Source organism: Diuraphis noxia, unplaced genomic scaffold (genome assembly GCF_037042655.1).
Source record: "Diuraphis noxia isolate RWA-SAM2 unplaced genomic scaffold, SU_Dnox_SAM2 contig0004, whole genome shotgun sequence".
In the NCBI taxonomy this organism is placed as follows: Eukaryota; Metazoa; Arthropoda; class Insecta; order Hemiptera; family Aphididae; genus Diuraphis; species Diuraphis noxia.
In genome coordinates this window covers 14,247,035-14,274,749 of record NW_028301714.1, presented here as the reverse complement: position 1 = coordinate 14,274,749, position 27,715 = coordinate 14,247,035, and the positions used below count along the sequence as shown (strand labels likewise).

Genomic DNA, 27,715 nt, shown 5'->3' with positions numbered 1-27,715 from the left:
CGTACGATTAATAATTTAATATTAATATTGATGAATATTCTCAGATTTGGATGTTTCAATTATAGAGATTATTATTTACTCAATGGATTAAGCATGAGACAAGCATGATATTTTTCTGATAAAATTTTATATTTTTAGTATCTATATCCGTGCCGTCGTCCACCACAGGAGAATATCTGATATCTTAATTCTCGATTATTGATAACCGAAAAACGTAAATTGTAAAATATTATATTTTAAATATACGTACTACGTAGTATTAATTTTAATAAAATATTAAAACATTTAAATGTAATTATACTATTTTTTTTTGTTTTTGGTCTAACTACATACTTACACGTTACAAGTTAATCACGTTATGTAGGTAGTAGGCGATCGCCAATCGTCATCAATAAATTTAATATAGACGATACTCAAGTGCGTTATTTTGCACATGTGTAGATACTAAATGCACAGAGATCGATTGTGCAAATTGTAATGACTATAGTGGCCATTGAGTCCTATATCGATATTCCGTTATTTCCGATATTTTATATTTCACACTAATAACTGTAATTAGTATTTTATTTTTGGTTTCCGTCGGTCATCATACGTTATTTATTCTGTGATCAAACCTTTATCGCGGTGTCAATAATTACAATTTATTATGTGCTAAACCGACTGGTAAGTATACAATTTTCCGTACGGTTTTTCCTGTATTGTTAAGAGAACCTTTGTTCATAAGCTCGGTCCAGACCAAGAAAAAATTTGTCGGGAACATATGTTTCTGACACTGTCGTCGACGAATATTTATGTTACCGCTTATGACGGGAAATCAGAAACATTGTCGACGACATGTTCGAAACACTTGTTTTCGACAGATTTTTCTTTGGTCTGGACGAGGCTTTAGAACACGCCTAGGGCAGTAGTCTTAGATATTTCACACGACCGCTGTTCAATTCAGATATCTTAATTACTAAGCTAGTGATAAGTGTTTCAAAATTATCTTAACTTGTTTGAAAATTAATATGTTATTGTAACCCTCCAGGTCGCTTTAAACAATAATCTTGCCTCTAAATATTATATTAGTGGGTCTATTTATTCTAATTTTATAAATTACAAGTAAAATGGATTATTTCGAACATAACATTTGTTATGTTTTATGTTTGTAAGATTGAGACAACACATGTTGGTATGGACTAGTTGTGTCCTCTACACAACACTCTGCACTAGGACCTCGACAATTCATTACTACCTAACATAAGTCCCTTGAAAATATTTTCACTATGAATTGGTTTGTGTTATGCTAGAGAACTATACCTAAATACATTTTTAAATTCTCTATGTATCTACTTGTAGTATTTTACTTTTATAATATTATAATTTCATAAAGACATACATAATTCAATAAATATTAATTACTTATTCTTTAGGTAAAGGAATTATCTAGGTATTTTAGGTATTTACAAACCTTAATAAATAAAATAGTATTTCTAAATTTTCTCTTTATTTGATTTTAGTTCCAAATGTCATATTTCAGTGCTTCAAAAAGTGGTATTCACGCATTGAATAATTCTATAAGCTCACCCTCCATATTAAAAAAATGTGGAAAGACGGCATTAAATAATGTACCTGGTCGAAGAGTGTGTTTTGATTTATTCAATAACTTGAAATTATTGCTCATTAATTATGACAGCAGTAATAAAGATGATCAAATTGCGTATAATAATCTAATTTGTGACATAAGAGATTTGGCTACCGAAATTAATGTAAGTTGAGTAAACAATTTAAATGATATTTTTTATAAGTATATACTATATAACTAGTACAGTTTATAGTAATTAATTATTAAGTGAGCTAAATATTTAAATTTATGGACAAATTATATTTTATATGCTTTACCATCAATTATGTGGAGTGTTACCATATTAATTAAATGAAACAATAAAAACCATGTTTAAAATGTAATGAATAATAAGCTTTAAGTACTTGTCAACTATTATTAAAACAAAAGTAATTTACAGGATAATGAACTTATCAAGTTATTGAAAGATGCCAGAAATTGTGTGAATATTCTTAATGAAAATCTTACACTTTTTGTAAAAGTTATATTGGTAAGAGTTTTAAATAACTTATGTATATTAAAGAAAATTATCATTTATTTCTATTTTTTATCAGATTTTAAAATGGATGAACAGAAGTGATGATGTAGTCAAGGAATATCGATTATTTTTACTCGATGTTTGTACTGCATACAGCTATCATACACAGTTTGCAATAGAACAACTTGTGGCATGTTTTTCTCATGGTAATACCAAAACTGATTTAAAATTAAATTGTCTATAAGTATCTATTATCTATAAACTTAGAAAAATTTATAGTAGATAGTGCTGTTTGTGATCGAGTCAATGGTATGCCATCTGAAGAAGAAGAAAGAGGGTTTCAAAATGTCCATGTAACTCTTGAAGCTCTCTTAAAAGCCATTCCATTGTAAGAAATCTCATTAAAACCATATTTATTACATCATTATTAATTTGTAATTTTAAATACTATCTTTATTCTTTAGATCAAAAGATTTATTATTATCAGCTCTTAAAAAAAAGTTTCCGTATAAGACAAATTCGTCTAATTCCCATCTTCATTACATACACAATTTACTTCATATTTTTGAGTATGAACCATCCTTAAGAAAAAATATTCTTAGTCTCATTATCAACAAGTGAGTACAGCAAAATAATTCTTTAAATTTGTTTTCCTAAATATCTATATTATTTTTGCAGATTAGTAGAAATTGATGTTCATATACCCAAAGATGAACTAGACAGATTGGGATCAAATACTAATATGGAAATTGAAGACATATTTCCAATGGATGTAGATGAAGAAGGGTGTATGAAAGTTTGTCCTAAAAAAAATGAAGTGGAAAATTTTTCAGATTCATTGGATATTTGTCTCAAAAGAATATTTATTTATATGAAAACTACTTGTCATAATCTCAATGGTAGTTTATTGTAGGTATCATTTAAATTGACTAAATTATAATTTATGTTTCAATTAGATACTTAATTTTTTTTTAAATTGTTCAATTTATAAATAATTATTTAAATTTATATTCTTTTCAGATGGGATAGTACTAAATTATTATATCATGATTTGTTATCAATATTTGAAAGTGAAATTCTTCCGACATATAACAGTAGTCATATTCAATATGTAATTTACTATTTTCTTAGTTTTAAAACTACATTAGCAGAAAATTTTAGTAATTGGTTGTTGAAAAAATGTTGTGATATATCATCCCCGTCTACTCTGCGACAGGCAGCAGCTGGTTATTTGGCTAGTTTTCATTGCAGAGCACCTTTTATTACAAATAAGTAATTAATTTTTACAGTAAATATGTTAAATAATATTGAATACTTAAATGTATGTTTATAATTTTTAGCGTGCTGAAGAATACTCTTTTTGAAATGTCTATGTGGTGCAATAACTATATTAATAGTGTAGATAAATCTGTTAAAGTAGTAGATGAAGAGTTATTAAGATCGCATGCAGTATTTTATTCAATGTGTCAAGCATTGTTCTATATTATTTCTTTTAGACATCAAGATCTAATGGATAATAAACGAAGTAGGTTTTGATTTTTTCCGAAATAGTAGAATAATCTATAAGCATCTTTAGGAAAGCTCTTATCTAGGAGGAATTTTCCGTTCTAGACCCTCTTTCCTTATTTTTTAAATGGTATTGCAAACTAAAGGGAAAATTGCATTACTGCATTACTATGACTTCTCTTCGACTGAATTATTTATTGCAAATCAAGCATTAAAATAATATACAAAGTGGCAATTGAATTATTTAAAATATAAAAATCATAAATTATTTCATTAAACAATAGTTAATGTATGTGATTAGCCCGACATCCCGCCCTAGGCATTAGACTTATTTTATGTTAGCTATTCTAATTTTTTATTTCGATGTTTTTTTTTCTGGTAAATTATTCCCCCACCTTTAAGTTTCATTCTGAAATCTTCTTCATAAACTGGTCAATCTAAATTCCTTTACTGGATTTGCTGTGATAATAAACCCATCTAAGGTGTTAATTGAAGGTGTTTAGATGCATCTCCTCAGTTGTGAATAGTATTCAGGGTCTTGAGGATGGTCTTATAATTTTCTATTGGGCTGACAGGTAAGTTCTCTAATCTCAGACCACAGAGTTAGGGAAATCACAGTGACCAGATGACAACCAAACAATGTGTATAGGTCTAATCACTGTGACCCAATATAAGTTGTACAGAACCACTAAATGAATTTCTTATCATAAAATCCAAATTTCATACTTGTCTTATAATCAATTTTGTATTATTCAATATCCATACGATGAGTAAAACAATTACAGATGTTTTTATATTTTATTCACTTTGTTTTTATAATGACATTAAAACATCCAATTTATATAGTTTAAGAATTTAAAACTAATTTAATTTCAAATTGTTTCATGGCCATCATATAAACATTATATATAACTTTAGTTTCATTAGCTGTATGTATCTAAATCTTAATGAATACCAATAATGACATTATTTTTTTCAGATCTTAGATTTATGGAAAATTTAAATTTGTCTAATATAGTCACATGTAGATTAAGTCCATTACGTCTTTGTTGTTCAAAAGTAGTTGATCGTTTTGCACTTATTACAAAAACATACCAATTGACTTATTGCTATGTGGTAATGGATGGTCATATTAGAGTCACTGATCAATCAATCAAGGATGAATGGCTGTACTCTTATTTTCCATTTGATCCATATGTTCTTCCTAAGTGAGTATTGAGTAATATTTTTTATAAAATAAAAAAAAATTATATAATTTTATCTGTTGATTAAAAAATTTCAATTCTGTTTTAAAGTGAGCATATCATTCTTCATTTCATCCTAAGTGAAATTACCTACATTTATGTTATGTTAACATCATATTTTTGTTCTTTCTCTTACTAAAAATCAATCTTGAAATGTTATCATACAATTTTAAAATGTTTGTGGTTTTCAATTCCTTTCACAATCAAAACAATATCATATTTGAAATAAATCATACCAATTTTAATTCTGTAAACCTTATATTAAGTATTATGTAGTCAATTTTTCAATAAATATATAAATGACCTAATTATTTTTATTAGATATTTTGTTAAAAATTGCTATTTAATTACATTAAAGTATGTCCTATTATAGGGAGTAATTGTTTATTATTTTTAGGTCGAAGGATATGATTATACCTGATTTATACAGAGACATTGATTGTATACAAAGTTCTAAAGGAGGAGAAAGATGTTTCGACAAAAATCCTGCATCACTTCCAGATAATATGGACATTAGTCCGAGTATGGTATTATCTCCTTCTCCTGCCAAAACGGATTGGTTAGGACAGTTTGCTTATGGGAACACCACAAATTTATTTTTTTAATGATGTTTAATATTTTTCAAAAGAAAAGTTTATTTTTTTATAACATCAGTAATATATTAAATTTCATATTATTTATTTATTTATGTTTTAAAAGTACACAGTGTCCAAAAAATTCATCATTTATTTAGGTTGGCTAAAAATATGGATTGTATGGTTTTTAACACAGTAACTTAAGCTGTTATAACCAAGGATAAACTGGTCTTAAATTATAATATCTAATAACTATTTTATTTTTTGTACATAATTTTCGGGGAATTTTATTTACCTACTATGCTATATATTTTTTAACAAATAGGACTAAACAAAATAGCTGTTGCAAAATAGCTGTTGCTAAATAACCTAACCTATTCGAAAGTCAAAATGGACAATGTTCTAAATCGGAACACATTTTTTTTTTCAAGCATTTACATTTTAAGTGGTTTGTTTTTAAAATACTGTTAAAATGTAGGACAAATTTTTGTCTTTGGTATTTAGTTCTTATCCTACACCATATCTCCTACTGAGTAACATTTTTATATCTTTCCTATTCTTATCACAAACTTTTAAAGTTTTCAAAGTGTAAATATTTTTCCTTCAAATTCCTATCCTTAGTTTACTTATTTGATTTGTAAATAAAGAAAATAAATGTTTTAATAAATAGTTTTTATGGTTAACTGAATTCAAAATTTTTGTGTTGAAAATTGAAATGTAGGTTCCATAGATCTTCATGAATCTATTGGCGAAAATTGTTTGAAAATCGGTTGAAAACTTTAGATTTTCTGATTTGCATAAAGGTCATCTGTATAAATATGATATAGATACCTATTACCTAATTAATATTTTTTGTTTTATAGGATTTGATTGGTAAATAGGCAATGCTGCAATAGCAATAACTTATTAATATATACTTAATACTTATACAGTATGAAGTGATACTTTTAGTTTTGAAAAACATTTTATAGCGTGCTTTGTCTTATGAATAATATATATACGTATTAGTCATATTATGACTAACAGACTAAAGATTTACTGACCATTTAAAATAGTTCAAGTGGCTGAAATTGGGTAGATACACAAGATACCACTATTGGTTAAACGACACTTGAAAGATATTTTTGGCCATGCAAAGGAATAAGAATCAATAACTATATAAAAATTTAAAATAAACTATATTGTAACTATTTAACTTTCAAGATAGGTTTTTCAATATGGCTTTAATAAATATTAAAATATATACTATTATAGACAATGATTTTATTTTAAATATTTTTCTCAAAAATTATATTGTAAATATGAAGTGTTATTTGTTATGTTTTTGTCGTTTTTAATTATTTGTTTTTATAATGAATAATAAGAACCAAAAATCATACGTCAGCATTTTTTTTTTCATACCTATTCTAATCTACCTCAGTAGCATTAGTGGCATATCTGGATTTTTCACGTGTAGGGTGAGGGGGGGGGTTTAAATATTTGAATATGAAAATGTTCAGTTCACAATAATATTCACACTATAATATACATATATGTTGTATTGTGTATACAATTTGGACTCGTGTGGGAGAAGGGGTAAATGTCCCTCATATAACGTAGATACGATAATGGCTATAAATGGCGCAAACTAAGTCATAGATTTTATCTTAGTTCGTGCATTACGCTCATACAGCTGTTAAACCAATAATATAATGATTATAATATTTATGACAATGTATGGCGTATTATAGCGGTCGTGCGTTAGGTTAACGTTAACTTCAGTGGCGTATTTAGGTTTTTGTCATGTGGGGGGGGGGGATATGACTTTTTATGATAATTACTAACTTGAGGGGGCTACGCCCCCTCCCAAGTTTCCAGGAATTTTAAAAGCTTATTAATATTAATTATACTTTCTACGTTTGTCAAAATTATAATACACAACACATTACTTGAGATTAAATGTTTTATTAAACCAAAATCATGTTAATCATGTTATTGCAATATTACAATACAAGATACAAATATGAACTTCAAATGCTCATAAAAATTTGATTTGACTTTCTGGTGTAATTTTTTTTTTTTTGATAAAATTAGGCATACTTATGAAGTATCTTATACAAATTTTTCAAATCTTAGATTCAAAAACAAACATTTTTATGAATTTCTAACTCAAAATAATTTGCTAATTTTCGTGTTTTTTCCGTATTTTGTCAAGATTTGAACTTTAAATGGTTATAAAAAAAAACTGTGACTAAGGATTTTTAATATTTTTCAACCACTATTGTAATAATAAATAAGAAGCATCGTATTAAATTTTCAAGCATTTTTACCCAACAAATAAAGTTTTATTGACATTCAAAAAACAAAAACCTAAAAAAGTCGGAAACTATAAGTATATCCGTAAACAGCTCAAAACAAGTCAAAATACTCTTAAAATTGTATCAAATATAGAAAGTGTTAATATAAACAACCAGTGAAAATTTCATGTATCTACGGACATTTTTTTTATAATTACACCAAAAACCGAAATCGATTTTGACCAAAATTGGGTTTGCGTAAAAATTCCCGTTTTTTCCTTAATTTTTCATTTGTTTTTCACGGCGCTCTTGAAAACTACTGGGAAATTTACTTTTGACCCCCAAAATAGGGGTTCATTATAGGTTCATTTTCCTATCAGAAAAGATACTGTTGAAGAAAATCTAAGCATTTTTACTATCCTAAAACGTGATGACAGACACAAAAGAATAAAAAAACACATCATTGTAAAATCAATACATTCATCATCGCTCCGCTCAGAATCTAAAAAAAGTATTTGAATACATATTCATATTATTACATTTATTCGAATACTTAATAATTTTACAAGACTGAACTGCAGTCTGCAAGCATAAAACTCGGCGGTTTTATTCTTGCAAATTTAACCAATTATTGATAAAAAAAAAAAAAAAATCATAATATTTTAAATAATAATCGTCAAATTATAACGAGTAACGATTACCTATAATTTATTGTGTGTATACAGTCTATGGGGGGATTAATCCCCCCCCCCCATAAATACGCCACTGGTTAACTTATAACGTACATTGGTAGATTATGTTCCCTGCAGTGTAATTCTTAACGTTATTAATGCAATTTTTTTTTCCATTAGAAAAGGCAATTTACAATCTGTATACCATATTCACAATAAGCAAATTTGATATATTTAGGTACACAGAATAAAATAGCACGAATAACGTGTTGAGGAATGTACCTATTTTTAAAATTTTTTGGTCACAAATACTCAAATACTTTTTTTTTATTATTTAAAAATTGACTTATTTGAAATATAATACTACGTAATAAAAATCATTTAAATTTTGAATTATACAACTACGTCATTTAAATGATTTAATATTTAGTTAAAGAAATTAAATGTGTTATCAATCAACAAGTTTCTTGATTTTTCTTTCGGAAAAAATATTTATGAATGTAGAAAAAACTATTTCTGCTGCTATTTCGTTTACTGTAGATAAAATCGATGATGAGACCAAAGTTTATTGGCCATAGTAAATTGCAAGTGTGTTATTATAAGTTTTAATTTAGAGAAATTTCGCTACCTACTAACTATTATACTGTCAATGGTTCATTCTACGCTAAACCATTGCAAACATAATTAAATTTTTATGAATTATGATTCCCCCTTTTGTACTCTTTACTTGAACGAATGCATATGCATATGCCATTTATCGCATATCCTTTTCCTTTTCGATTGCTCCTCACTCTCTATAAAACGTTCTAATTTAATGTCTTCTCTCAATTCCTTGAACGTCCCCTTCAATCTCTCCTCTATTTTAAACTCCAATTCTGAAAAAGTTGTCACCATTATTTTTTCTTTTATCCAGGAGGTTAGCTTTGTCATTTGATTTTTTAATTATCTATTTTTGTATTATAATTTATATATATATATATATATTTTTTTTTAAATATAATTCGTTAATAATGTTAATTTTATTTGGTTTAAATGTAAGATATGCTTTAATTGATGAGCCAAATTTTTATAAAGGCTAATAAAAAAAATAAATATGCTTACGATAATACATACTAATTTCGTATATTATATTATTTTAATCTGTGGCTAAACGAAATAACCATAGTTTTCAACACATCATAGTATTGAGTTATAGGTATTAGATATTTTCAAAAAATACTATTACGTACCTATCTATTGACAAAAATTTGTAAAATTTTAAAAAACAATTTTGGCGCCCTCCTGAGAATGGTGTTCTAGGAAACCACCCGAGTGACTAAGGTGACCCCTTACCCTCACGTCGTTCCTGAGTCGCTGCTAAAGGGTTCCTCATAATTTTTATTGAATGATTTGTCCAGGATTCATAATTCAGGCTGTAAGCCCATCCATGCCATATAAACATTTTTCTCAAAGGTTGAATGATCACTGAGTGATGTCCACTACCTACTCGGTACTCCTAATACCTCTTTGACATAAGTACGTTAATTGATAATTTGTATTGTGTAAACTTACCTCGAGACAAACGCCCTGATTATCTTTTTGAGCGCGACCAGATGGCGCCCAGCTCGCGTTGAATGATACTACATGATAACAGTTTTGGGTTTTTAATTTTTTTATCGATTATTTTGTGGTTGTTTACAGTCTGCAAAAATACACACACCGACACCGCATAGTCTGCGTTATCCGGCATCCGGCGTCGCAACGAGTAAGTTGTTTTCGCTTCTCGGGGGCCATCTTCCTGTCCCACCGTCCCGTTACCCGGTTCGGAAAGTGCATCTCACTTACCGCCGCTGATCAACCACTTTAAGCCATCCGTCCGGTGTTTTGGGTCGGACGTCTCCTTTACCCGCAACAGCACCGCCGGTTGTTTGTATTATGATGTCTCGGTCAGTGCGTGCGGAGACCAGGAGCAGGGCCAAAGATGACATTAAGAGGGTCATGCAAGTCGTTGACAAGGTCCGCCGGTGGTGAGTGATGACATACAGTACATTTAGCTTCTAAACAAGTGCGTTTTTATTTATACGATGTCTGCCTTACGAACCGTCCTGCGTTCGACTTTTCCCCTTATGTGTAGAGTTGTTCTGCAGTCGTCCGCTGTCAGATTTTTTTTCTACGCATCACTCACCTGTCCGACGTACCATAGCCACATTTGGATGCAACCTTCTATGCATGGGTTATAGGTACGTCTTTAGGAGACTTTTTGTCATCGGGATGAAGTTATCGTACAAATACTGTGCTCTGTACAAAAATCTCATGTCCTGGATGTTCACTCATTTTGGTTTACACTTGTCAACAAAACAACAAGGACAATTTTTATACATTTTAATATTCAATTAGGTACTTTTATTACTTTTTTTTTAATCATCTATTTTTAAAGGTTGTTGCTTATGTTTGAAATACATACCTTAGTACTGTACTAATTACATAGCTACCTGTTTGAGTTTTTGCTGTAGAAATTATTCAACACATAAATTAAAAGTATATATAATAATTTTTAATTGTTTTCACCGTGTATCATTATTTGATGATTTAATTTTTTGTGATTAAGAGTACTTATATTACGTCTAGTAATGTTAAGTTACTTTACAATTAAATTATTCCATTTACTTAAAAATCAATAAATAATATGATCTAGATACTAAAAAAATGTTGATATTTTGCATAGAATGTTGAATTTATTATCTTACTTTTTTTTTTTAATATTAATTAAATATTCTTTAACTGTTGAAACTGTTCTCAAAACTTAAATTTTTGTTACTTGCGCTGTTATAAAATTGTTCAATAATGCTATTAAATTACACTCTTAAAATCAAATTAAAATTGAGTTGTTACATAAGTTTAAAGACAATATTTTCATCACAGTTGTATTTATTGTTTTAGGGAAAAAAAATGGGTAACAATCGGAGAGACTACCATGAAAATATATAAATGGGTACCCATTATATCCAACGAACAGGTTAGTCTTATTAAAATAGCACTATATTTTCATACTTAAAACTTGTATCAAATACTGCATTATATGACTATAATGCTGACATTTTATTATACAATCAGATTTTCTTTAATCAAATATTATATTTTTCAGAAGAAAAAGTCAAAAGAACATTCTCATTCGAACAAAGAGAATATATTGGGAAAAAGACCTATTGAGGCGACACATTCAAATTTCTCCATTGCTGACGACTCAAATACCTGTAAGATTACGTAAAATATAGAATAAATTAAACATTATTTACTTAAGAGGACATCTCACCCGCATATGTTGTCTTCGTCTTACACGTGTACGACATATCAAATTGTACGTTCAGCAGAACACGTGTAGCTCTGTTAGTTTAAAAATTGAAGTGAATTTACCTCTTATAAAATCTAAAGGTAAGATTGTTATCTAGACAACCTCATAGGCTTTTTATTATATTTTTATTTTAAAGTGAGTTATGAGCATTTTAACATTGTAAATTGTTTGTACATCTTGAAATAGTCATTACTCGCTTTAAAATTAAAATATAACAAAAAGCTTATGAGGTTGTCTAGATAATAATTTTACCTATAGATTTTATAAGAGGTAAATTCACTCTAATTTTTAAACTAACAGAGCTACACGTGTTCTGCTAAGCGTACAATTTTCTATATTGTATGCGTGTAAGACGGAGAAAACATATGCGGGTGCGACGTCCTCTTAAATCTCATCGCTACACTGGTAAATAATAAACAGACAACATTTTTTTTACATTATTATTGCAGCATTTTCCGTCAGTGATTCTCATTCACAAGAACCAACCGAATTTGCCACTCAGTTGGGTTTTTCGGAAGATTCCAATTCACAGAACAGTGAACCACCGCCAGCTAAACAAATAAAAACTGAATAAATTTTCCTTTCCGTTGCTTTACCCTTTAAAAAAATTGAATTTTTATTTGTGTCTTGTAAAATTTTTTGTGTAAAAACACTTAATTACCTACCTCTATATGTTTTTTTTTAAATTGTTCAGAAACTTTTACTGTAACTACTATTAATTGTGCTATAAATGTATGTTGCCCTGCCTTCTCCCTTTCCTTCCAATGACAAACATTTATTCCTCAGTGTTGACATTTTTTGTATTAGAATCATAAAATGTGCATTTGTGTATATATTACCTATAAGTCGCTATTTTTTTATTTCATTTTTTTAAACTTAATTTATTCATATTTTGACTATCAAAATTTGACTCAATGGGATAAATATTAAATAAATATAATTGATTTTGCGTATTATACCATTGACTAAATGAAAATTTTTTCTTAATTTATTTAAGCCTGTGATACTTTAGGATTCTATAACAAAGTTAATTTTTAAAAATAAACATTATTATAGTATTATACAGTATTAAATATAAATAATAAGTATGAAAATTTGTTTTTTAAGATTTTTAATGAGATGTTAAGTTTAAAAGTAAAATGTTAAGAGAAAGTGCACTATTTATTTTCTCTCCTAAGCACACACATTACATAAATGAAACGCCGTTACACAGAATTATTTTTATTTGTTTTTAAATAATCTTAAGGAAAATCATTTATTATAAAATTGATAGAGAATAATATTTTTGAAAATATATCACATCGCTTAGTCTAAATATTTTCTCAAAGTAATTTAAATATTTAAATTTACAAAAATTATTTTGGTTTTTGAAAGTTGAATACAAAGTAAAATAATAAGAAAATATAAAACCGATATGTTATTCAAAAATACTATCCGCTATAAATTCTGTAGTAGATGATCTTATTATAAGATTATTCAGAAATCATGAAAAACAATTTCAGGTGAAAGCATTTTATCTATGTTGCACATGAGTTTGAGTGAGAAAACAGATATTGAACTGAAATCATCTTAAAATTTTAAGTTGGATGCAACTCGCTGTTCTGAATACAGGAAGTATAAAATGAAAAGCCGCTGCTGTCTTGGTTTTTAATATTGTTTCTAAAATAATTCTGTGTCATACTGTCAATATTTTTCTATCAATTTGACTTAACAAATTTTTATTATTATTATTATTACCAGGGTTGGAACATGCACTAAAGCAATGTGTTAAAAAGAATTTAGTCTTTAAATATGCACCATTTCTACATTTGGATTTGAACTGACATTAGATAGCTGATAGATGATATAGAAACAATGAACATGAATATTAATAATTTACAAATAATTATATAATGACGTAGTGGTAATTATTAATACTAGTAATAATGATTTTTTAATAAATAAGCAAAATTAAATTTAAATATTAACATGGATAAGTTAAAAGATTATAAGAAAATAGTAAAAAATTAAAATAAGTTGTTTATTAATATGTACCTACTACCTAGTTAACAGCATGAGTAATTCACTAGGTTAGTAATTCACTGCCGTTTTTTTAATTTACTTATAGTCCCAAAATTAACTGTTGGAATTGTAATTTTATTAATTTAAAAATTATTTAAGGAGATTCTATTACCTACTTTGTTTTCTATCAAAATGTATTTTAATATTTTATGTCGATTATACAGGTCATTTTATTAATTATTAAACAAGTACAACTCCTGAAATCATATTTAAATTCAAATTTATAAGTTATAGGTTTACTTGAAAATATTTTCCATTTTTTAAGTAAAATATATTATTTTACTTTAGCGTTTGGTACCTATCTTGGTACTGATCATATTTATTGTTTTAAATCTTTGCCACTCTTGATGTACATTTGGTGTAGTTTTTAAATTACGCTTATTATATCCTACCGATTGGCGATTTTAACACTAATTATATATAATTTTTACATTTTACACCACGATGCCGTCCAAAAAGTTGAACAATATTTTATATTTAGTTTTCGTAAATACATTTTGTTAACTTTTATGAATATTGTGTACTTTTTTACCTAGACTTATTAATATGTCTATTGTCTATAGACTATGATATAAAAAATGATTGATGTAGAGTGCATAATCATAGATATAGAAATGTATACCTACGAACGTCAAGGGCCGGCTCAAGAAAAAATAGTGCACAAGACAAAACCTAATTTTGTCGCCTCTAAAAAAAATTTAAGCTCTAATTTAAACTTAGTCCCTCCCCCTATTTTTTATGTGACCTAGGTACCTACATGAAAAATATTTTAATTATTTTATTTTAAAGAAATAACAAGTAATGTTGGGACTATTGGGTTATTTGTATATTTTTTATATTAATATCATATTTGTACAGTTATAAATAAATTATATTAAATTCATTAGGTAAGTACACATATTTACATTTTAAGAATTCATAATATAATCAAATATGTATTGCTTTTTAAAATATTTTTAATATTTGGTCATTAAATCATTATTTGAACATTAGTTTTATAAATATATACGATGTGCTGATAGTATTTTATGTGAATTTTCAGTGAAAGTCTCTAGACACCCATTAAATACGTCGAAACGGGTAAGTACCTATACTTCATGGCATCTGTATAATAAACCATATTAGATAATAAATGGTAACTATTTACTTATATAAACCGTCAATAAAAAAAAAAAAACTGACTAGCAAGTGAAAATTGGAGACAGATTAAGTTTAGAAGATATTTTACATACTTTTGCAGCTCAATAAACTAGAAAAAAATTTTAATTTTAACGATTATTATTTAATCACACTTATTGACTATTGTAATTTGTTTTATTTAACTTGTTAATCAGTTTTATGTTTTTAATATGCTTAATTTTATTTTTTTTAAAATTTTTATTCAATAACCTGTAGAAGTAAAGAGTTTGGCTTTGTAATAATGTTATCTATGTTAAATAAATAAATAATAATGCCTTATCTATATTGTAAAATAACTATTGATAGTGCTGAAAATATAAAATATTTAATAAAAGTGAAAAATAAAAAAAAAGTTTTGTTATTAAGTATACAATGCCGAAATATTATAATTATGTATTTGCAAATAAAATATGGTAATTTAGTTCTAAGTCCGGGGCCTCGCGTTTATAATTTGCATAGGTCCTCGCAGGGGCGGAGTGGGAAAAAAATTCAGGCCAGGAAAATTAATTTTCTCCAGGCCACTCAAAATTTTCAATTCCTGATTAAAAATTGTATTTTATCTAATTTTGTATGTAAATATATATAGGCAGACAAACAACAAATAGGTAGGTACTAAAATACAATATAACAGTGCATGTATTTTACAGATAAAACTATTAACAAAACTATAAAACCGAAATAAAAATACACAAACCAAAATAATAATAAATCATTATTGTTTTTATACCTATAATATGTTCTAATAAAATTAAAATAAATATATTAACTTACAAAGAATAAACTACTTTAGCTTCAGATATAATTATAATAATTGTTTTACTTATAACATTAACATTAACTTATAACATTACTCATAACATACCTACTTAATCAATGCTTACAATAATAATTTGTTTAATAATTTACTCTTTTCTCCAACAGAGTTTATTATTTCGTCATTGTTAAGTTCGACTAGTGTTTTTTTCTCGATTGCCATTAACATGAAATTTTCTAAGTGTTCGTTGCTCATCGTACTTCTTAATCGGTTTTTTATATACTTCAGTGTTGAAAATGATCTTTCACACGCAACTTGTGTTACGGGTAATGTCAGTAAGAATTGATATGCCAACATCAAAGTTGGATATGTGTTAGAAAATAAACTATATTTAATTAAGGCCTTGTAACAACAAAGAGGACAATTTTGACAACTTCTGCATGGCTTTATTTTACATGAATTTGAATCTTCTTTGTCATCAGAATTTTCACTATCTTCACAATATATCATATTATATTCGTCATTTACTGATTTTTTTAAAAATTCCCATGAGCTAGAAAAATGTAATAATTCTTCACATAAACTGCTTTTAATTTGTTCAACATCATTGTTACATTCAATAAATGGTTTAAGTTTCAAAGATAATGTAGATAATGCACCACTCGGCATTCCATTTTTGAATGATTCAAAATTGTTTGGCGATAATAGAGAAAGATCAAAGTATAATGTATTATTTTTAATAAACCTTGAAGTCATACTTCGTATAATAGCATCAAATACTTTATTATAAACTTCAACTTCAAATTTTTTTGCAGCATTAATTATTGGTTCATCTTCCGTTTCATAAGTAGACATCCTTTTCTTTCTTTGAATACGTTTATTTTCAAACTGATCTTGAATATCACACATTTCTAAATCTTTCTTATTTTTTTCATCTTCAGTATTTTCAATTTCTAAATCAATAATTCGTTGAGCCTTTTCTATAAACTTATCACATGTTATTTTTATATTTTCCATATCTCGTTGGAGTTTTTCTATTTGTTTTAAAGTGCCTTCGACCATTTGTTGACATTTTAATAAATCTAAGCCACTTGTTTGCAAGTATCTTGATAAGGGACCTGTTATAGAAAATATTTTCATAAACATATGTGCAATGAGGATATTTTCATACTTCAATAATGATGACAATAAACAGTTAGCTTTAGATCGAATATCGGGCTTAAAACCTTCATTATTAGATATTTTAGATAGACAAATAATCAACTCTGTATACAAAGCATCGTCAAATTTATCATAAGTACCAAAAATTCTGTTAAGGGCTGTTTGCTTTGCGGTCCATCTCGTTTCTCCGATGATTTGAAGACGTTTATTTCGAATATTATCGTGATGATTATTACTTATTGACTTCCAAATATTCATACGCTGGTATGATTCTTTAAAAAATACGGCACATGAATTAATGATAGAAAAGAACGTTGCTACTTTAACTGGGTTTTTTGTAGCGTCACATATTACCAGGTTTAAAACGTGGCTATAGCACCAAACATGAACTTGTTCGGGCGCTGTTTTGCTAAGCCAAGACGTAAAACCTTTATACATGCCTTGCATATTAGCTGCACCATCTGTAGCATTCCCAATACAACGAGTAATGTTTATGTCTAATGAAAATAATGCAGATTGTAATAACTTCATCATACCTTCCCCTGTAGAATCAGTACAGCACTTAACAGCGACTAATTTTTCATTTATTTCTCCATTTATTACGTACCTTAGTACAATTGAACACTGGTCTATCACCGAGATATCCTGGGTAGTATCAATCAAAACAGAAAACATATCTGATTGTTTTATTTGATTTGAAATAGTAGACTTTATTAATGAAGAGATTGATGTAACTACATTATCTATTGAATAGTGACTTAAAAGAGTAACAAAACTTCCACGCCCTTGAGATCCATGTTTATGCATTTTTTCGCTCGTATTTATAATTTTATTCAAATGTTCATTTAAAACAGCGTCATATTTACTTAATAATATAATCATTTCAAGGAAATTGCCATGATCTAAGATAGGGTCATTGAGTAAATAAGCAGCTTCATTATTTTTACCTCGTATACTTAAACCACGTTTTCCAATAACCTTGATAACTTCAATAATTCTCTCAAGTACTGCCCTATTTTTCTTAACTTCTTCTCTTTGTATTCTTTTTTGGTCAACTAATAATAAATTTTCAATATTTTTTTGTTGAACATGCATAAAATAAGCTTCAGAGCATTGCATATGACATTTACTTGCCTCGTGTTCTGAAATACGCTGGTAAACATGTTTCCAGTCACTCATACCATTAGTAAATGCATTACTGTCAGTCGAAAAAGCCAAACAAACGGAACAAAATATTTGTTTTGAATGCTCATTGTATGTACACCAATTCCTATTTAATTTGTTGTTACGAAAAAATACCTTTTTACTCGAAAATGGTAAAATTGAATCATCAGACGGTTGTACCGGATGAATTTGAAAAAAGTACTTTAAATTATGAGAATTTGGTTTCTTAAATTTGTTTAATTCTACGTTTTTTTCTGGATTGATAACCGGAGTGTCATGTTGAAGTTGCATTAGAGCAGAACTACTATTTTCGGAATTTAATATTTTTTCATCGTTAGTAAACTCGTTAATATCTGTTAAATAAAAAAAAGGGTGGTCAAGGGGTAAACTTTTTACTTTTTTTGTTATAACTTAAAATTTATTAAATAATTTATAACTTATATGGTACCTATATAAAAAAATAATTTTATTTGATAAGCTTACCTTGGGAAGTATGATCCGTTTCAAATGATAAATCATTATGATCAGAGATATTTTCCGAATCCGTTGAAAGTGTAACTGGATTTCTTTTACCAAAATATGAATCTAATCTCATACATTGTTTTCCACTTAACATCAATAACTTTTTACTTTTTTCCCTCTCTCTTTCAGCGCCACCTTTTCTTTTCTTATTATCGCTCATTTTGATGAGAAATATTTTAGGTTGAAATGAATATAATATTTAAAAACAAAACTTTTTAATACGTATGAAATATAAATGTAGTTACCACTCGCAACGTATTTTATCTAATGACAAAATAACGAAAAAATATAGTAATGTACATTTGATTCGATAGTATAGCGAGGCGATAAACCGATAAGATATTGTCGTAGACCACAGATATAATATAATATAGACATAATACTCCGTGTCGAAGACATAGAAGGCTACAGCGAAAGTTATAAAAATAGATAGTGTGAACTGAACTGAAGTGGGTATATACGTGCGTATATTAGATACGGTATACTTATAATTAAATTTGATTTCGTCTTCGTATATATATAGATAAATAAATTTTTTCATTACTCTACATTATTATTATCTATACTTTAGGTAAACGGGCCATTTGGCTTCCAGGCCACCGGGATTTTTCCCGGTATCCCGGTGGGCCACTCCGCCCCTGGGTCCTCGCAAATTATAGTACCGGGCACCGGCATTGTCGCAGACTTGTTATTACAACATAGTACCTACCACCTACGGTATAATTATTTAGACAGGATATTAGCGCGAAACATATCCGAGACTCATTTACAACATAATATCGGTTCCCCATTAAAACTAAGATCCGGTAGACTTGGCTGAGGCGCGGGTCCTCTCTGAGGCCCAGGCCCGGAGGCCGCAGCCCCAGCTATCCTCTTATAGTCGGGGCTGTAGGACACCCATCCAAACATCAATATTTCTGTTAATAACGCGATTAAAATATACCTCTTTCTAGCCGCCTGGTTCAAACAATGCGTTCACATAAATATTTTTTTTATTATTTTGTTACACACCTGTAATGGCATAATTGTGGTTAGGGGCTATGGGGAATGGGATATATTCCTCTCAACCCTTTAAAAAAAAATACTGTACCTAAATAAATTCTCCTAAGCACTTGACTATAAAATATTTCAAGTTTTTAAATAAAATTTAATGGACAATGGTAACCTATCACAGTTAAAAAATAAAACTGATACAAATTTACAACTTAGAACTTCTGATATCATTTTAACTGCCTAAAACCTACACCTTCTTGGTGTAAACACAGAATAAATTGAAACTATTAATATTTTCAAATTTAATTTTAAAGGACTCTAAGATAATTTTCTCATTGAAACAATCAACTAATCTATTTATGTCACTCTACGTTGAGTAATTTCTCAAATATTTAATTAAAAATACCAAGTAAAAACTGACCAAAGTTTTATATCATCGCTATATAAAGTTAAACAAAAAATAATAAAAAAAATTATTATGAACCGAACCCGGCCACACTGCGACATTTTCGCCGTAGAATCCGAACGGTTTTAATGCCGTGGTTTTTACGTTACTAGTTAAATAGCCGTTTAAATCGATATGTTATACTACGCAGTACATGCAGTATAATCGTTGTAGAACCAGGAAAATGAAGAAAAAAACATTTATTGGCGGCTATGGGCCCTTCGACCATGTGGGTCGTAGAATTGTGCATCCGGCATCGCCCACACTTATGATTATGGTGCTGCACTCCAAACTGTCCACATAATTCACTGGCACTGGGTTTCAATTTTGAAAGATGTTCATCGTTCCTTAAAGATGAAAATTCCAAAATAACATACTTCAACCAGATCATGTGTAATCAATAAATTAATTTTAGTATTTTGTAAACAGTTTGTTAATATCTGTAATATATATAATATTAATTTTTTCCTAGTATGTTCTACAAAACTAATACTAAATGTATTTAAAATTTGTTATTTGAAAAATTAGTCCTTAATATTCTAATATTAATAGGGATATTAATTTTTAATTTGGAAGTTCTCCATTGCCAATTACTTTCAATACATTAACAATTGCTGATAAGTTTGAAAAACTGCAGTCTATTGCGCGTTTGTAACTTACGAATCATATTTCTTAGAGTTAGGTTAGTGTTATCCCTAATCCATAAATTTTCTCTTGTTCTTTTTTAAATATTTTAAATGTATTTGTTAAAATTTTTTAATGCTCCGAGAGTACCAAAGAATGAAATTGCATTAATAGATGAATAGATGATTAAATAGAATCAATAAGTATTACATTTAAACCTTAATAACCGAAATGAATATATGACGCAAATGGTGATTACTGATTTAAGTTCGGGTACAAAGCAAAAAATATAGCAAATAAAAAAATATAAAATAAACAAATAAAGAAACGTTATAATATGAATTAAGGAAAATTCAAATTCAAAAGATAATTCAAGAAAATATATTCATGAATACAACACGATAAGATAAAAATAGGTAACAGGGCTTAGGCAGTTAGGCACTAATCTTTTCTACTATATTTTACACAATTTAGCCAATTTAAATGGCATACAATTTTAATTGTATAAAGTTTATAATTTATAGGACTTGTAATTTTACTTTTATATTATTTTGATTTTACTTAATTTTTACTTATTAGTATATTACACATATCTATTGACTCTAGTAACTATTAAGACCACATGAGAGATGCCAAAAACACCTTAGTGGTAAGTCCGTTGACTAGTTATAGGTGGACAGCACGAGTCACAAAACAAACAAATACCGCAATATACCATATAGTGCTGACCACTCTACGTATACCACTTTGAATTAAAATCGATCCATAAAAATCAACACCAGTTCTGGTAAACGGACGCTTGATGTTCATTATTCCTGTGGAAGTGGTGCCACGAATGGAGCAGATAGAGACGGGCTAGAGCGGAAACAAATTATACAGCGTCTCGATTACTCAACCGCGAATCGACTAATAACGAAGTGTTCAGTTGGCCAGCAATCCTCTCGGGCCAATGTGAATCAAACGCTTGAGTTCATATTCAAAAATTAACCGTGTGATTACTGATTATACCTTTAGTGGGCAATACAATTGGACATTTCCTAGTGTAGGCAATGTCAGCATTTATAAGTCGGCCTAATACTCGCAAAAGACCATCCTCATCGAGAAATGAATTTAGTGTACGCAATGGACTAAGACGTCCCGTCCTACAGATCTGTTGGCCTTAGGCTTGGTAATTTCTAATGAAAACGACATGGACTGCATTTTTCACACAGTACTGTGGTAGCATTGGATAGTTCAGCAACACTAATAGCCTTCAATCGTCGTTCAGAAATCATCTTGGTACGAGCATTGTAGCAAAATCTTTGAATATATGCTGTGATACTATTTTTTCTGGATCACGAAGAACACCTTTCTTCAAACTGACAATCTGGTGTTTGAGTCACTACAAGAACGAGCTGAATCACTGTGACCTTGAGTAGTTCAGTGTGAATGACGTTGCTGGATGACCAAAGCTCCTTAGTCTGATTCAACCACTTGGGACCGTTCCACCAAAGTTCATTCGATAACAATGATTCAGCTGAGCATCCACGTGAAATAAAATCAACAGGATTACTAGTTGTTAGTACACGACGCCATTAAGAGGACTTCGTTATGTCCAATATTTGTGCTATTATATTGGAGACATAAGACTTGAGAAGTTTGTCACTATTGATCCATGATATAACAATGGATGAATCAGACCATAAGGTGACATTACTGGGACCACAGTGAATGCTAACGCGCTCCAATGCTGTTATAACCATACAGACCAGCTCTGCTAAAAGAATGGTTCCACAAAGTTCCAAACGTGGAATCGTATTGGGCATTAGTGGAGCCATTCTGGATTTGGAACAGTATAGTTGACATTGCGATGTGATAATTGATTGGAAATAAACGCAAGCACCAAAACCATGAAGTTGCACCGAGGTAGTACTCTTGAATGTAACATGCACGTGGGATTGATAACCACTCTAACACCTTGAGAGATTCATAAAAATGTGTCTTTTTGGATTGTAGTTTATCAGACAGTGGTATGTCCCAGTTCAACTTTAAGGACCATAATTGCAACACTTTTTCTCGAATCAAAGCAGGCGTTAGGAATCCCACTGGATCATATACATTGTTTATGTTGGAAAACAGTGTTATTTTAGTCATATGAAGAGGACTTGATAAATCCTTAAAAATTAATTTGAAGCGCTCGTTACTTAGTTGCCAAGTGAGACCTAGTATGCTGACAGAATCTTCTTCACTTATAGACAACAGATATGTAAGTAGGATCTCGTTCAGGATCTGACATTCTTGACATAACTAACTTTGAGTTTGAGCACCACTTGTGAAGGAGTTAGCCAGCCTTTTTAAGCTCACAAAATAGATTTTGAAAGAGTTTACAACACTCGGCTTCGTTTTGACCACCACTTAGCAAGTCGTCAACATAAAAATCTTGTTGGATTACATGCTGGGTCACATGATTTTCAACATTGTAACTTAGCTCAAGTAAACAGCTTGTGGCCAGAAATGATGCAGGCCTGGTACAATAGGTTACAGTTAGAAGTCGATAATCCTCCAATGGCTGAGGAGGACTCTCTCTGTAGTATATTCTTTGTATATCACAATCTTCAGGCGAAACTCTTATATGCCTGTGCATTTTAGTTATGTCTGCAGTAAGAGCAATTTTATGAAATCGAAATCTTAGAATAATAGAAATTAAATCAAGTTGCACGGTGGGTAGTAATAGAATAATAGAATGTCATTGAGGCTGTGACCAGACTTAGTTAAAGCAGAATCACCAAAGACTACACGCATTTTTATAATTGTTGGATTTGAACACTGAATGATGAGGAAGGTAATGTGGGGCCATCAGTATTTTGAACCAATTCGAGGTACTCATTTCATGAAATTCTTGTAATTTGAAGCAAGTGATAGGTTTCTTAACAATTTGCATTCCATATTGTAGTGTAATAACGCAAAAATAAAAGAAAAGAAAAAGGAAAGAGGAGATATTAAAAATAAAATGAATAATAATAATATTATTTAATATAGTAATGTAATTATTTATTATTTATTTATGGGAGATGAATTGGTCTGAATAAATTGTAAGGCCAACACAAGGGACACAAGCCTTGAATGAATGCCTTAAATATATTTATAAGTTATTAATTATTTTTAGTTATCTTAACTTATGTCTTGTTATTTTAAATTTGCGTAATTACCTTCCCCCTGATCGTCGGAGGGCTCTCGAGGTCGTGATTCGAGAACGATCAAGTATACCGATGATACAATTATTAATTATCTATTTATTAAATTATAATAATTTAATAAATAAAATGTGATACCTATATGTAACTGTAACTATATGAATATGGATGCGCATGCGCCTTACCTTATCCGTAGCTGTCTGAAAACGCAGTCGACGTAATAAGGACGGAAAGAATTATTTTAAACACTCAAAAAGAAATAACGGAACACTGATTAATTTCGTTTTTTTTTTTTTAAAAGGAAACGGCACAGTTGTCGCTCGCAGGATCTTGAGAATGTGTGTTGGTTATCTGTGATGTGCTCCTGCACTGCTCTGTTCAAGTGGTGCTCGTGCACTGAAGAGCGGTGCTCATGCACTTGAGAGTGGTGCTTATGCACTGATGAGAGGATTTGAGACCCAGAGTCTAAAATGGCATGACATTGAACTTGCTATCCAACTATATTTGTTAAATTGACCAGTGTAGTAGGTAATATTATTTGCTTCATTCCAGCAGCGTTGTTGATAATACTCGTATGTCCAACGTACGTTATTACAGATTGCCTTTGTGTTGATGATGACTGTTCAGTAACTGAAGCAGGAGGGTTGAATGGGGTATCGCTGTGCAACTTAGTGTTGTGTCGTTTTCCACATCTATTAAAATTTCCATCACGACACTGACGGACTTGATGACCAGGATACGAGCAATTTTAAGTGTAACACAACCTGTTTTTTAACACTACATCTTGGCGTTTAGACAAAGGCATTTTACTAAAACTTTCACATACTGAAAGTCGACGTTGCTCTGGACACACTAAACATGGTTTTTCCTTAAAGGGAACACTGTTGGATGGATTAGCAAATAGTACCCTTTTTTGCATTGGACTGCTTGTACTGTGTTGACTGGCTACCTACTTCACTGACCTCAAATGCAGATACACGGTTGACCAAGAATTTTTCTAGATCAGTAAATTTAAGAAGATTCTTAGTTGATTGCAATAGCTGCCATTTTTCTACAGTGGTTGAATCTAGTCTACAGCCCAACAATGTCACTAGCTATGCAGCACATTCCTTAACTGGTTTCCCAACCGCCTACAGTGCGTTCACTTGAGATACAACATGGTGATGCAGCTGTCGCAATTCACTGGCCAAGTTATTCACTGGCCACACTTACCAACACAAATTAATGTCTTACTATCTATATATTTTCCAATTGTTTTTTTAATTTTTCAATAATACACTATTTCGTCTAGGCCAACAAATGTTGCCTCGCGTTCAGCTTCCTAATATAATAAAAGAAGTCACCTTCACGGCCTAGATGATAGGCTACACAATGTGGCTCAATTATCTGTTCTTTAATTGTGTTATTAATTTTAAAAAAAAAAAACAAAAATATTTGTGTTGACATTGTCATTTATAATAATATGATAAAATTAATATAGTAGTGTTTTACTAGGTAATAGTATATAGGCCCGTCGGGCATAACACACAAACACAACCTCACCAGTGGTACGTCAAGTGGCGGACTTTATCGCACCCGAACTGTGCCAGGGCCGTAAGTAAAAATAATAAATCACAACCCACACACATGTGACCACCTAGCCGTACTACAACGAAGAAATCGTAGTATATACGATGCTTGATGCTGCGTATAGAACAAGTACAAAACAAAACCGCGCTATTCACAATGACGTTAGTGAGTAATGAACACGCTAGAACGGGGAAATACAATTTAATGATGGGCGACTTAAGTTGCGCTATAAACTACATAGTTCGACCACTGAATAGATTAAATCTATTCTGTGGTTCGACTACGAAATATTAACTTATTAGTTATTAACGTATCGTTTTAATAGCCGGCAACCGATAGCAGTAGGTAGTCTTAAACTGTTTGGTATTTAAAATTTAAAAATACATTTATTATTAATATACTAATATTATCAATTGTAGTTCATGAGCCCCCGGCGGCCCATATATTGAGCCGGCCCGGTGTGCTACGGCACACTAGCACACCTGACCAGTCCGCCCCTGATAACGTCTCACCTTCACACACGCACTGGGCAGTAAGTTAGCACTCGACAGCTGATGCCACCGTCGACCGCGTTGCAGTGACGCGTGATAAGACCATTACGGGACATCGCAAGATAATCACATGACAAGTACACCTACTCTTAAGTGCAATATTGGCGCGAACAATCAGCATGAGTTGGGGGTTCATTTGGGACTCTTATGGTCATAGACTTAAGCAAGTAGACGGAACATTTGCCACGAGGACCGAGAGACGCGGTCGTGCCAAATGGATTTAGAGAGATAGCAAGTTTCTTCATAGAAGTGAGAGTAATTGCATTATTCTTAGGACAGCTAATTAGAATGATGGTTCAATTTTATTATTTTCTAATTGATAAGACAGTTATTTGTGATACTGTGATGGTATTCTTTATAACATTCTAAACATTAAAAATCTAATAAATAATAATATACCCTACGCCTATGAATATTTTTATAATCGTTCATAATTTCTATGAGTAATTGATATATTTGTAATATTATAGATATATTAAAATAATCAACATTTTCTCGCGCTTTTTAAACGTTCGATTCTCGTAATAAGCACCACCCACTTGCACGCATTATCATACCTATTTTTTTTATCTATTTCTATAAGTCTATGAGTATTGCACTATTGCTTAGAAAAATCAAATCTTTAGGCCTAATTAATGAATACAAAAATAAAAACTCTGAAATTATAAATATTTCAATATATTTTGGACTTTCGACCTTTCGTATTCAAACCCACAAGATTTTAATGATTACTGATGGCTCACTTTCAATTTTACCTCTAAATTATGGAGTAGAAAAATTTATTGATTAGATTTTAGAAAATTACATATAATCCGAAAGTTCAAAATATTCTTTAGAAATGTAATCCATAAGTGTATTATTGTAATTGATGGGTATTTATATTAGTCATTAGTGAGAACTATTGAGAATTTATAATTCTTTCATTCAAAATGTAATGTTAAGAGGACGCTACACCCGCATGTGTTGTCTCCGTCTTACAAGTGCGTAACATTGCAAAAACTGTTTCGCACGGGAAAGAACCGAGAAGGCTACAGTTATAACTAAGAAACGAAATTTTCACCACATAATAAGGAGAACATTTACTGTGCAACGTTATTTTCAATTTTTCGATATCACAAATAAAAAAAAAGTTCTTATTGTTTCAAAATTCATTAATTTTGCGTTTTTCAAAATCGAATAACTTTTATTTCAGTTCTAATATCAAAAAAATAAAAACAACGTTGCACAGTCGAGATTCCCTTTTATCTGTGGTGAGAATTTCGTTTCTTAGTTATGACTGTAGCCTTTTCGGTTCTTTCCCGCGCGAAACAGTTTTTGCAATGTTACGTTCTTGTAAGACGGAGACAACACATGCGGGTGTAGCGTCCTCTTAAGTTTAATTTAGCACATCCAAATATTTATCAATTTATGAACAAAGATTTGAATGTACAATACATGCAAAACATATTATAACAAAATTAGATGTACTCATATTACCAATATAAGAAATAATGTGTAACGTCACAGAATTTTTAGGTCTCTGTTAAGGCTACCATTAGTACCATTAATATACCTGTAGGTCATCCTGTACAATTCCCAGTTAAGCGCTGCGAATAGATTGTGAATAACAATATTGTTATATAATATCTGTTCCCCGATCCCCACACCCTGCAGTGTCCAGTTGTCAACAGACCGCCGTTGATGTCGGCCGGTGGCGTCGGGCGTGTGTGTCGCCATGTCGCGTCCGTCGGTGTACGCGACATGGCATCCTGTTTCTTCCCCGTAATTGTACTAATTCCCAACAAAGGCCGACACTGATCTGCCCTACCATAGTCGACGACTCCGCGGGGGCAAAG

General features: G+C 30.1%; 3 protein-coding genes across 5 annotated transcripts; 2 read left to right on the top strand and 1 right to left on the bottom strand.

Annotated features, from left to right (window-relative positions):
- LOC107173624 (RNA polymerase I-specific transcription initiation factor Tif-IA-like) lies at positions 1-5,511 on the top strand. 3 transcript variants are annotated; one of them, XM_089226848.1, is made up of 11 exons: positions 1-663; positions 1,500-1,748; positions 2,004-2,093; positions 2,158-2,287; positions 2,364-2,469; positions 2,546-2,698; positions 2,760-2,990; positions 3,102-3,353; positions 3,422-3,606; positions 4,567-4,795; positions 5,229-5,511. In XM_089226848.1, the coding sequence occupies exons 2-11, from the start codon at positions 1,506-1,508 to the stop codon at positions 5,434-5,436; spliced, it is 1,827 nt and encodes a 608-aa protein (XP_089082974.1). In that variant the 5' UTR covers positions 1-663; positions 1,500-1,505; the 3' UTR covers positions 5,437-5,511. The 3 variants fall into 3 exon arrangements, with proteins under 3 accessions (XP_089082974.1, XP_089082973.1, XP_089082975.1); XM_089226847.1 differs by having other exon boundaries at positions 3-663; positions 2,361-2,469; XM_089226849.1 differs by lacking the exon at positions 1,500-1,748 and having other exon boundaries at positions 7-663; positions 2,361-2,469.
- Positions 5,512-10,023: 4,512 nt separating this feature from the next.
- BCL7-like (chromatin remodeling complex subunit BCL7B-like protein) lies at positions 10,024-12,660 on the top strand. Its single transcript, XM_089227358.1, has 4 exons — positions 10,024-10,359; positions 11,273-11,348; positions 11,478-11,586; positions 12,134-12,660. The coding sequence occupies exons 1-4, from the start codon at positions 10,268-10,270 to the stop codon at positions 12,256-12,258; spliced, it is 402 nt and encodes a 133-aa protein (XP_089083484.1). The 5' UTR covers positions 10,024-10,267; the 3' UTR covers positions 12,259-12,660.
- Positions 12,661-15,396: 2,736 nt separating this feature from the next.
- LOC149055741 (zinc finger MYM-type protein 1-like) lies at positions 15,397-19,159 on the bottom strand. Its single transcript, XM_089227386.1, has 2 exons — positions 18,487-19,159; positions 15,397-18,356 (listed from the first exon to the last, which is right to left on the bottom strand). The coding sequence occupies exons 1-2, from the start codon at positions 18,683-18,685 to the stop codon at positions 15,802-15,804; spliced, it is 2,754 nt and encodes a 917-aa protein (XP_089083512.1). The 5' UTR covers positions 18,686-19,159; the 3' UTR covers positions 15,397-15,801.
- Positions 19,160-27,715: the final 8,556 nt, after the last annotated feature.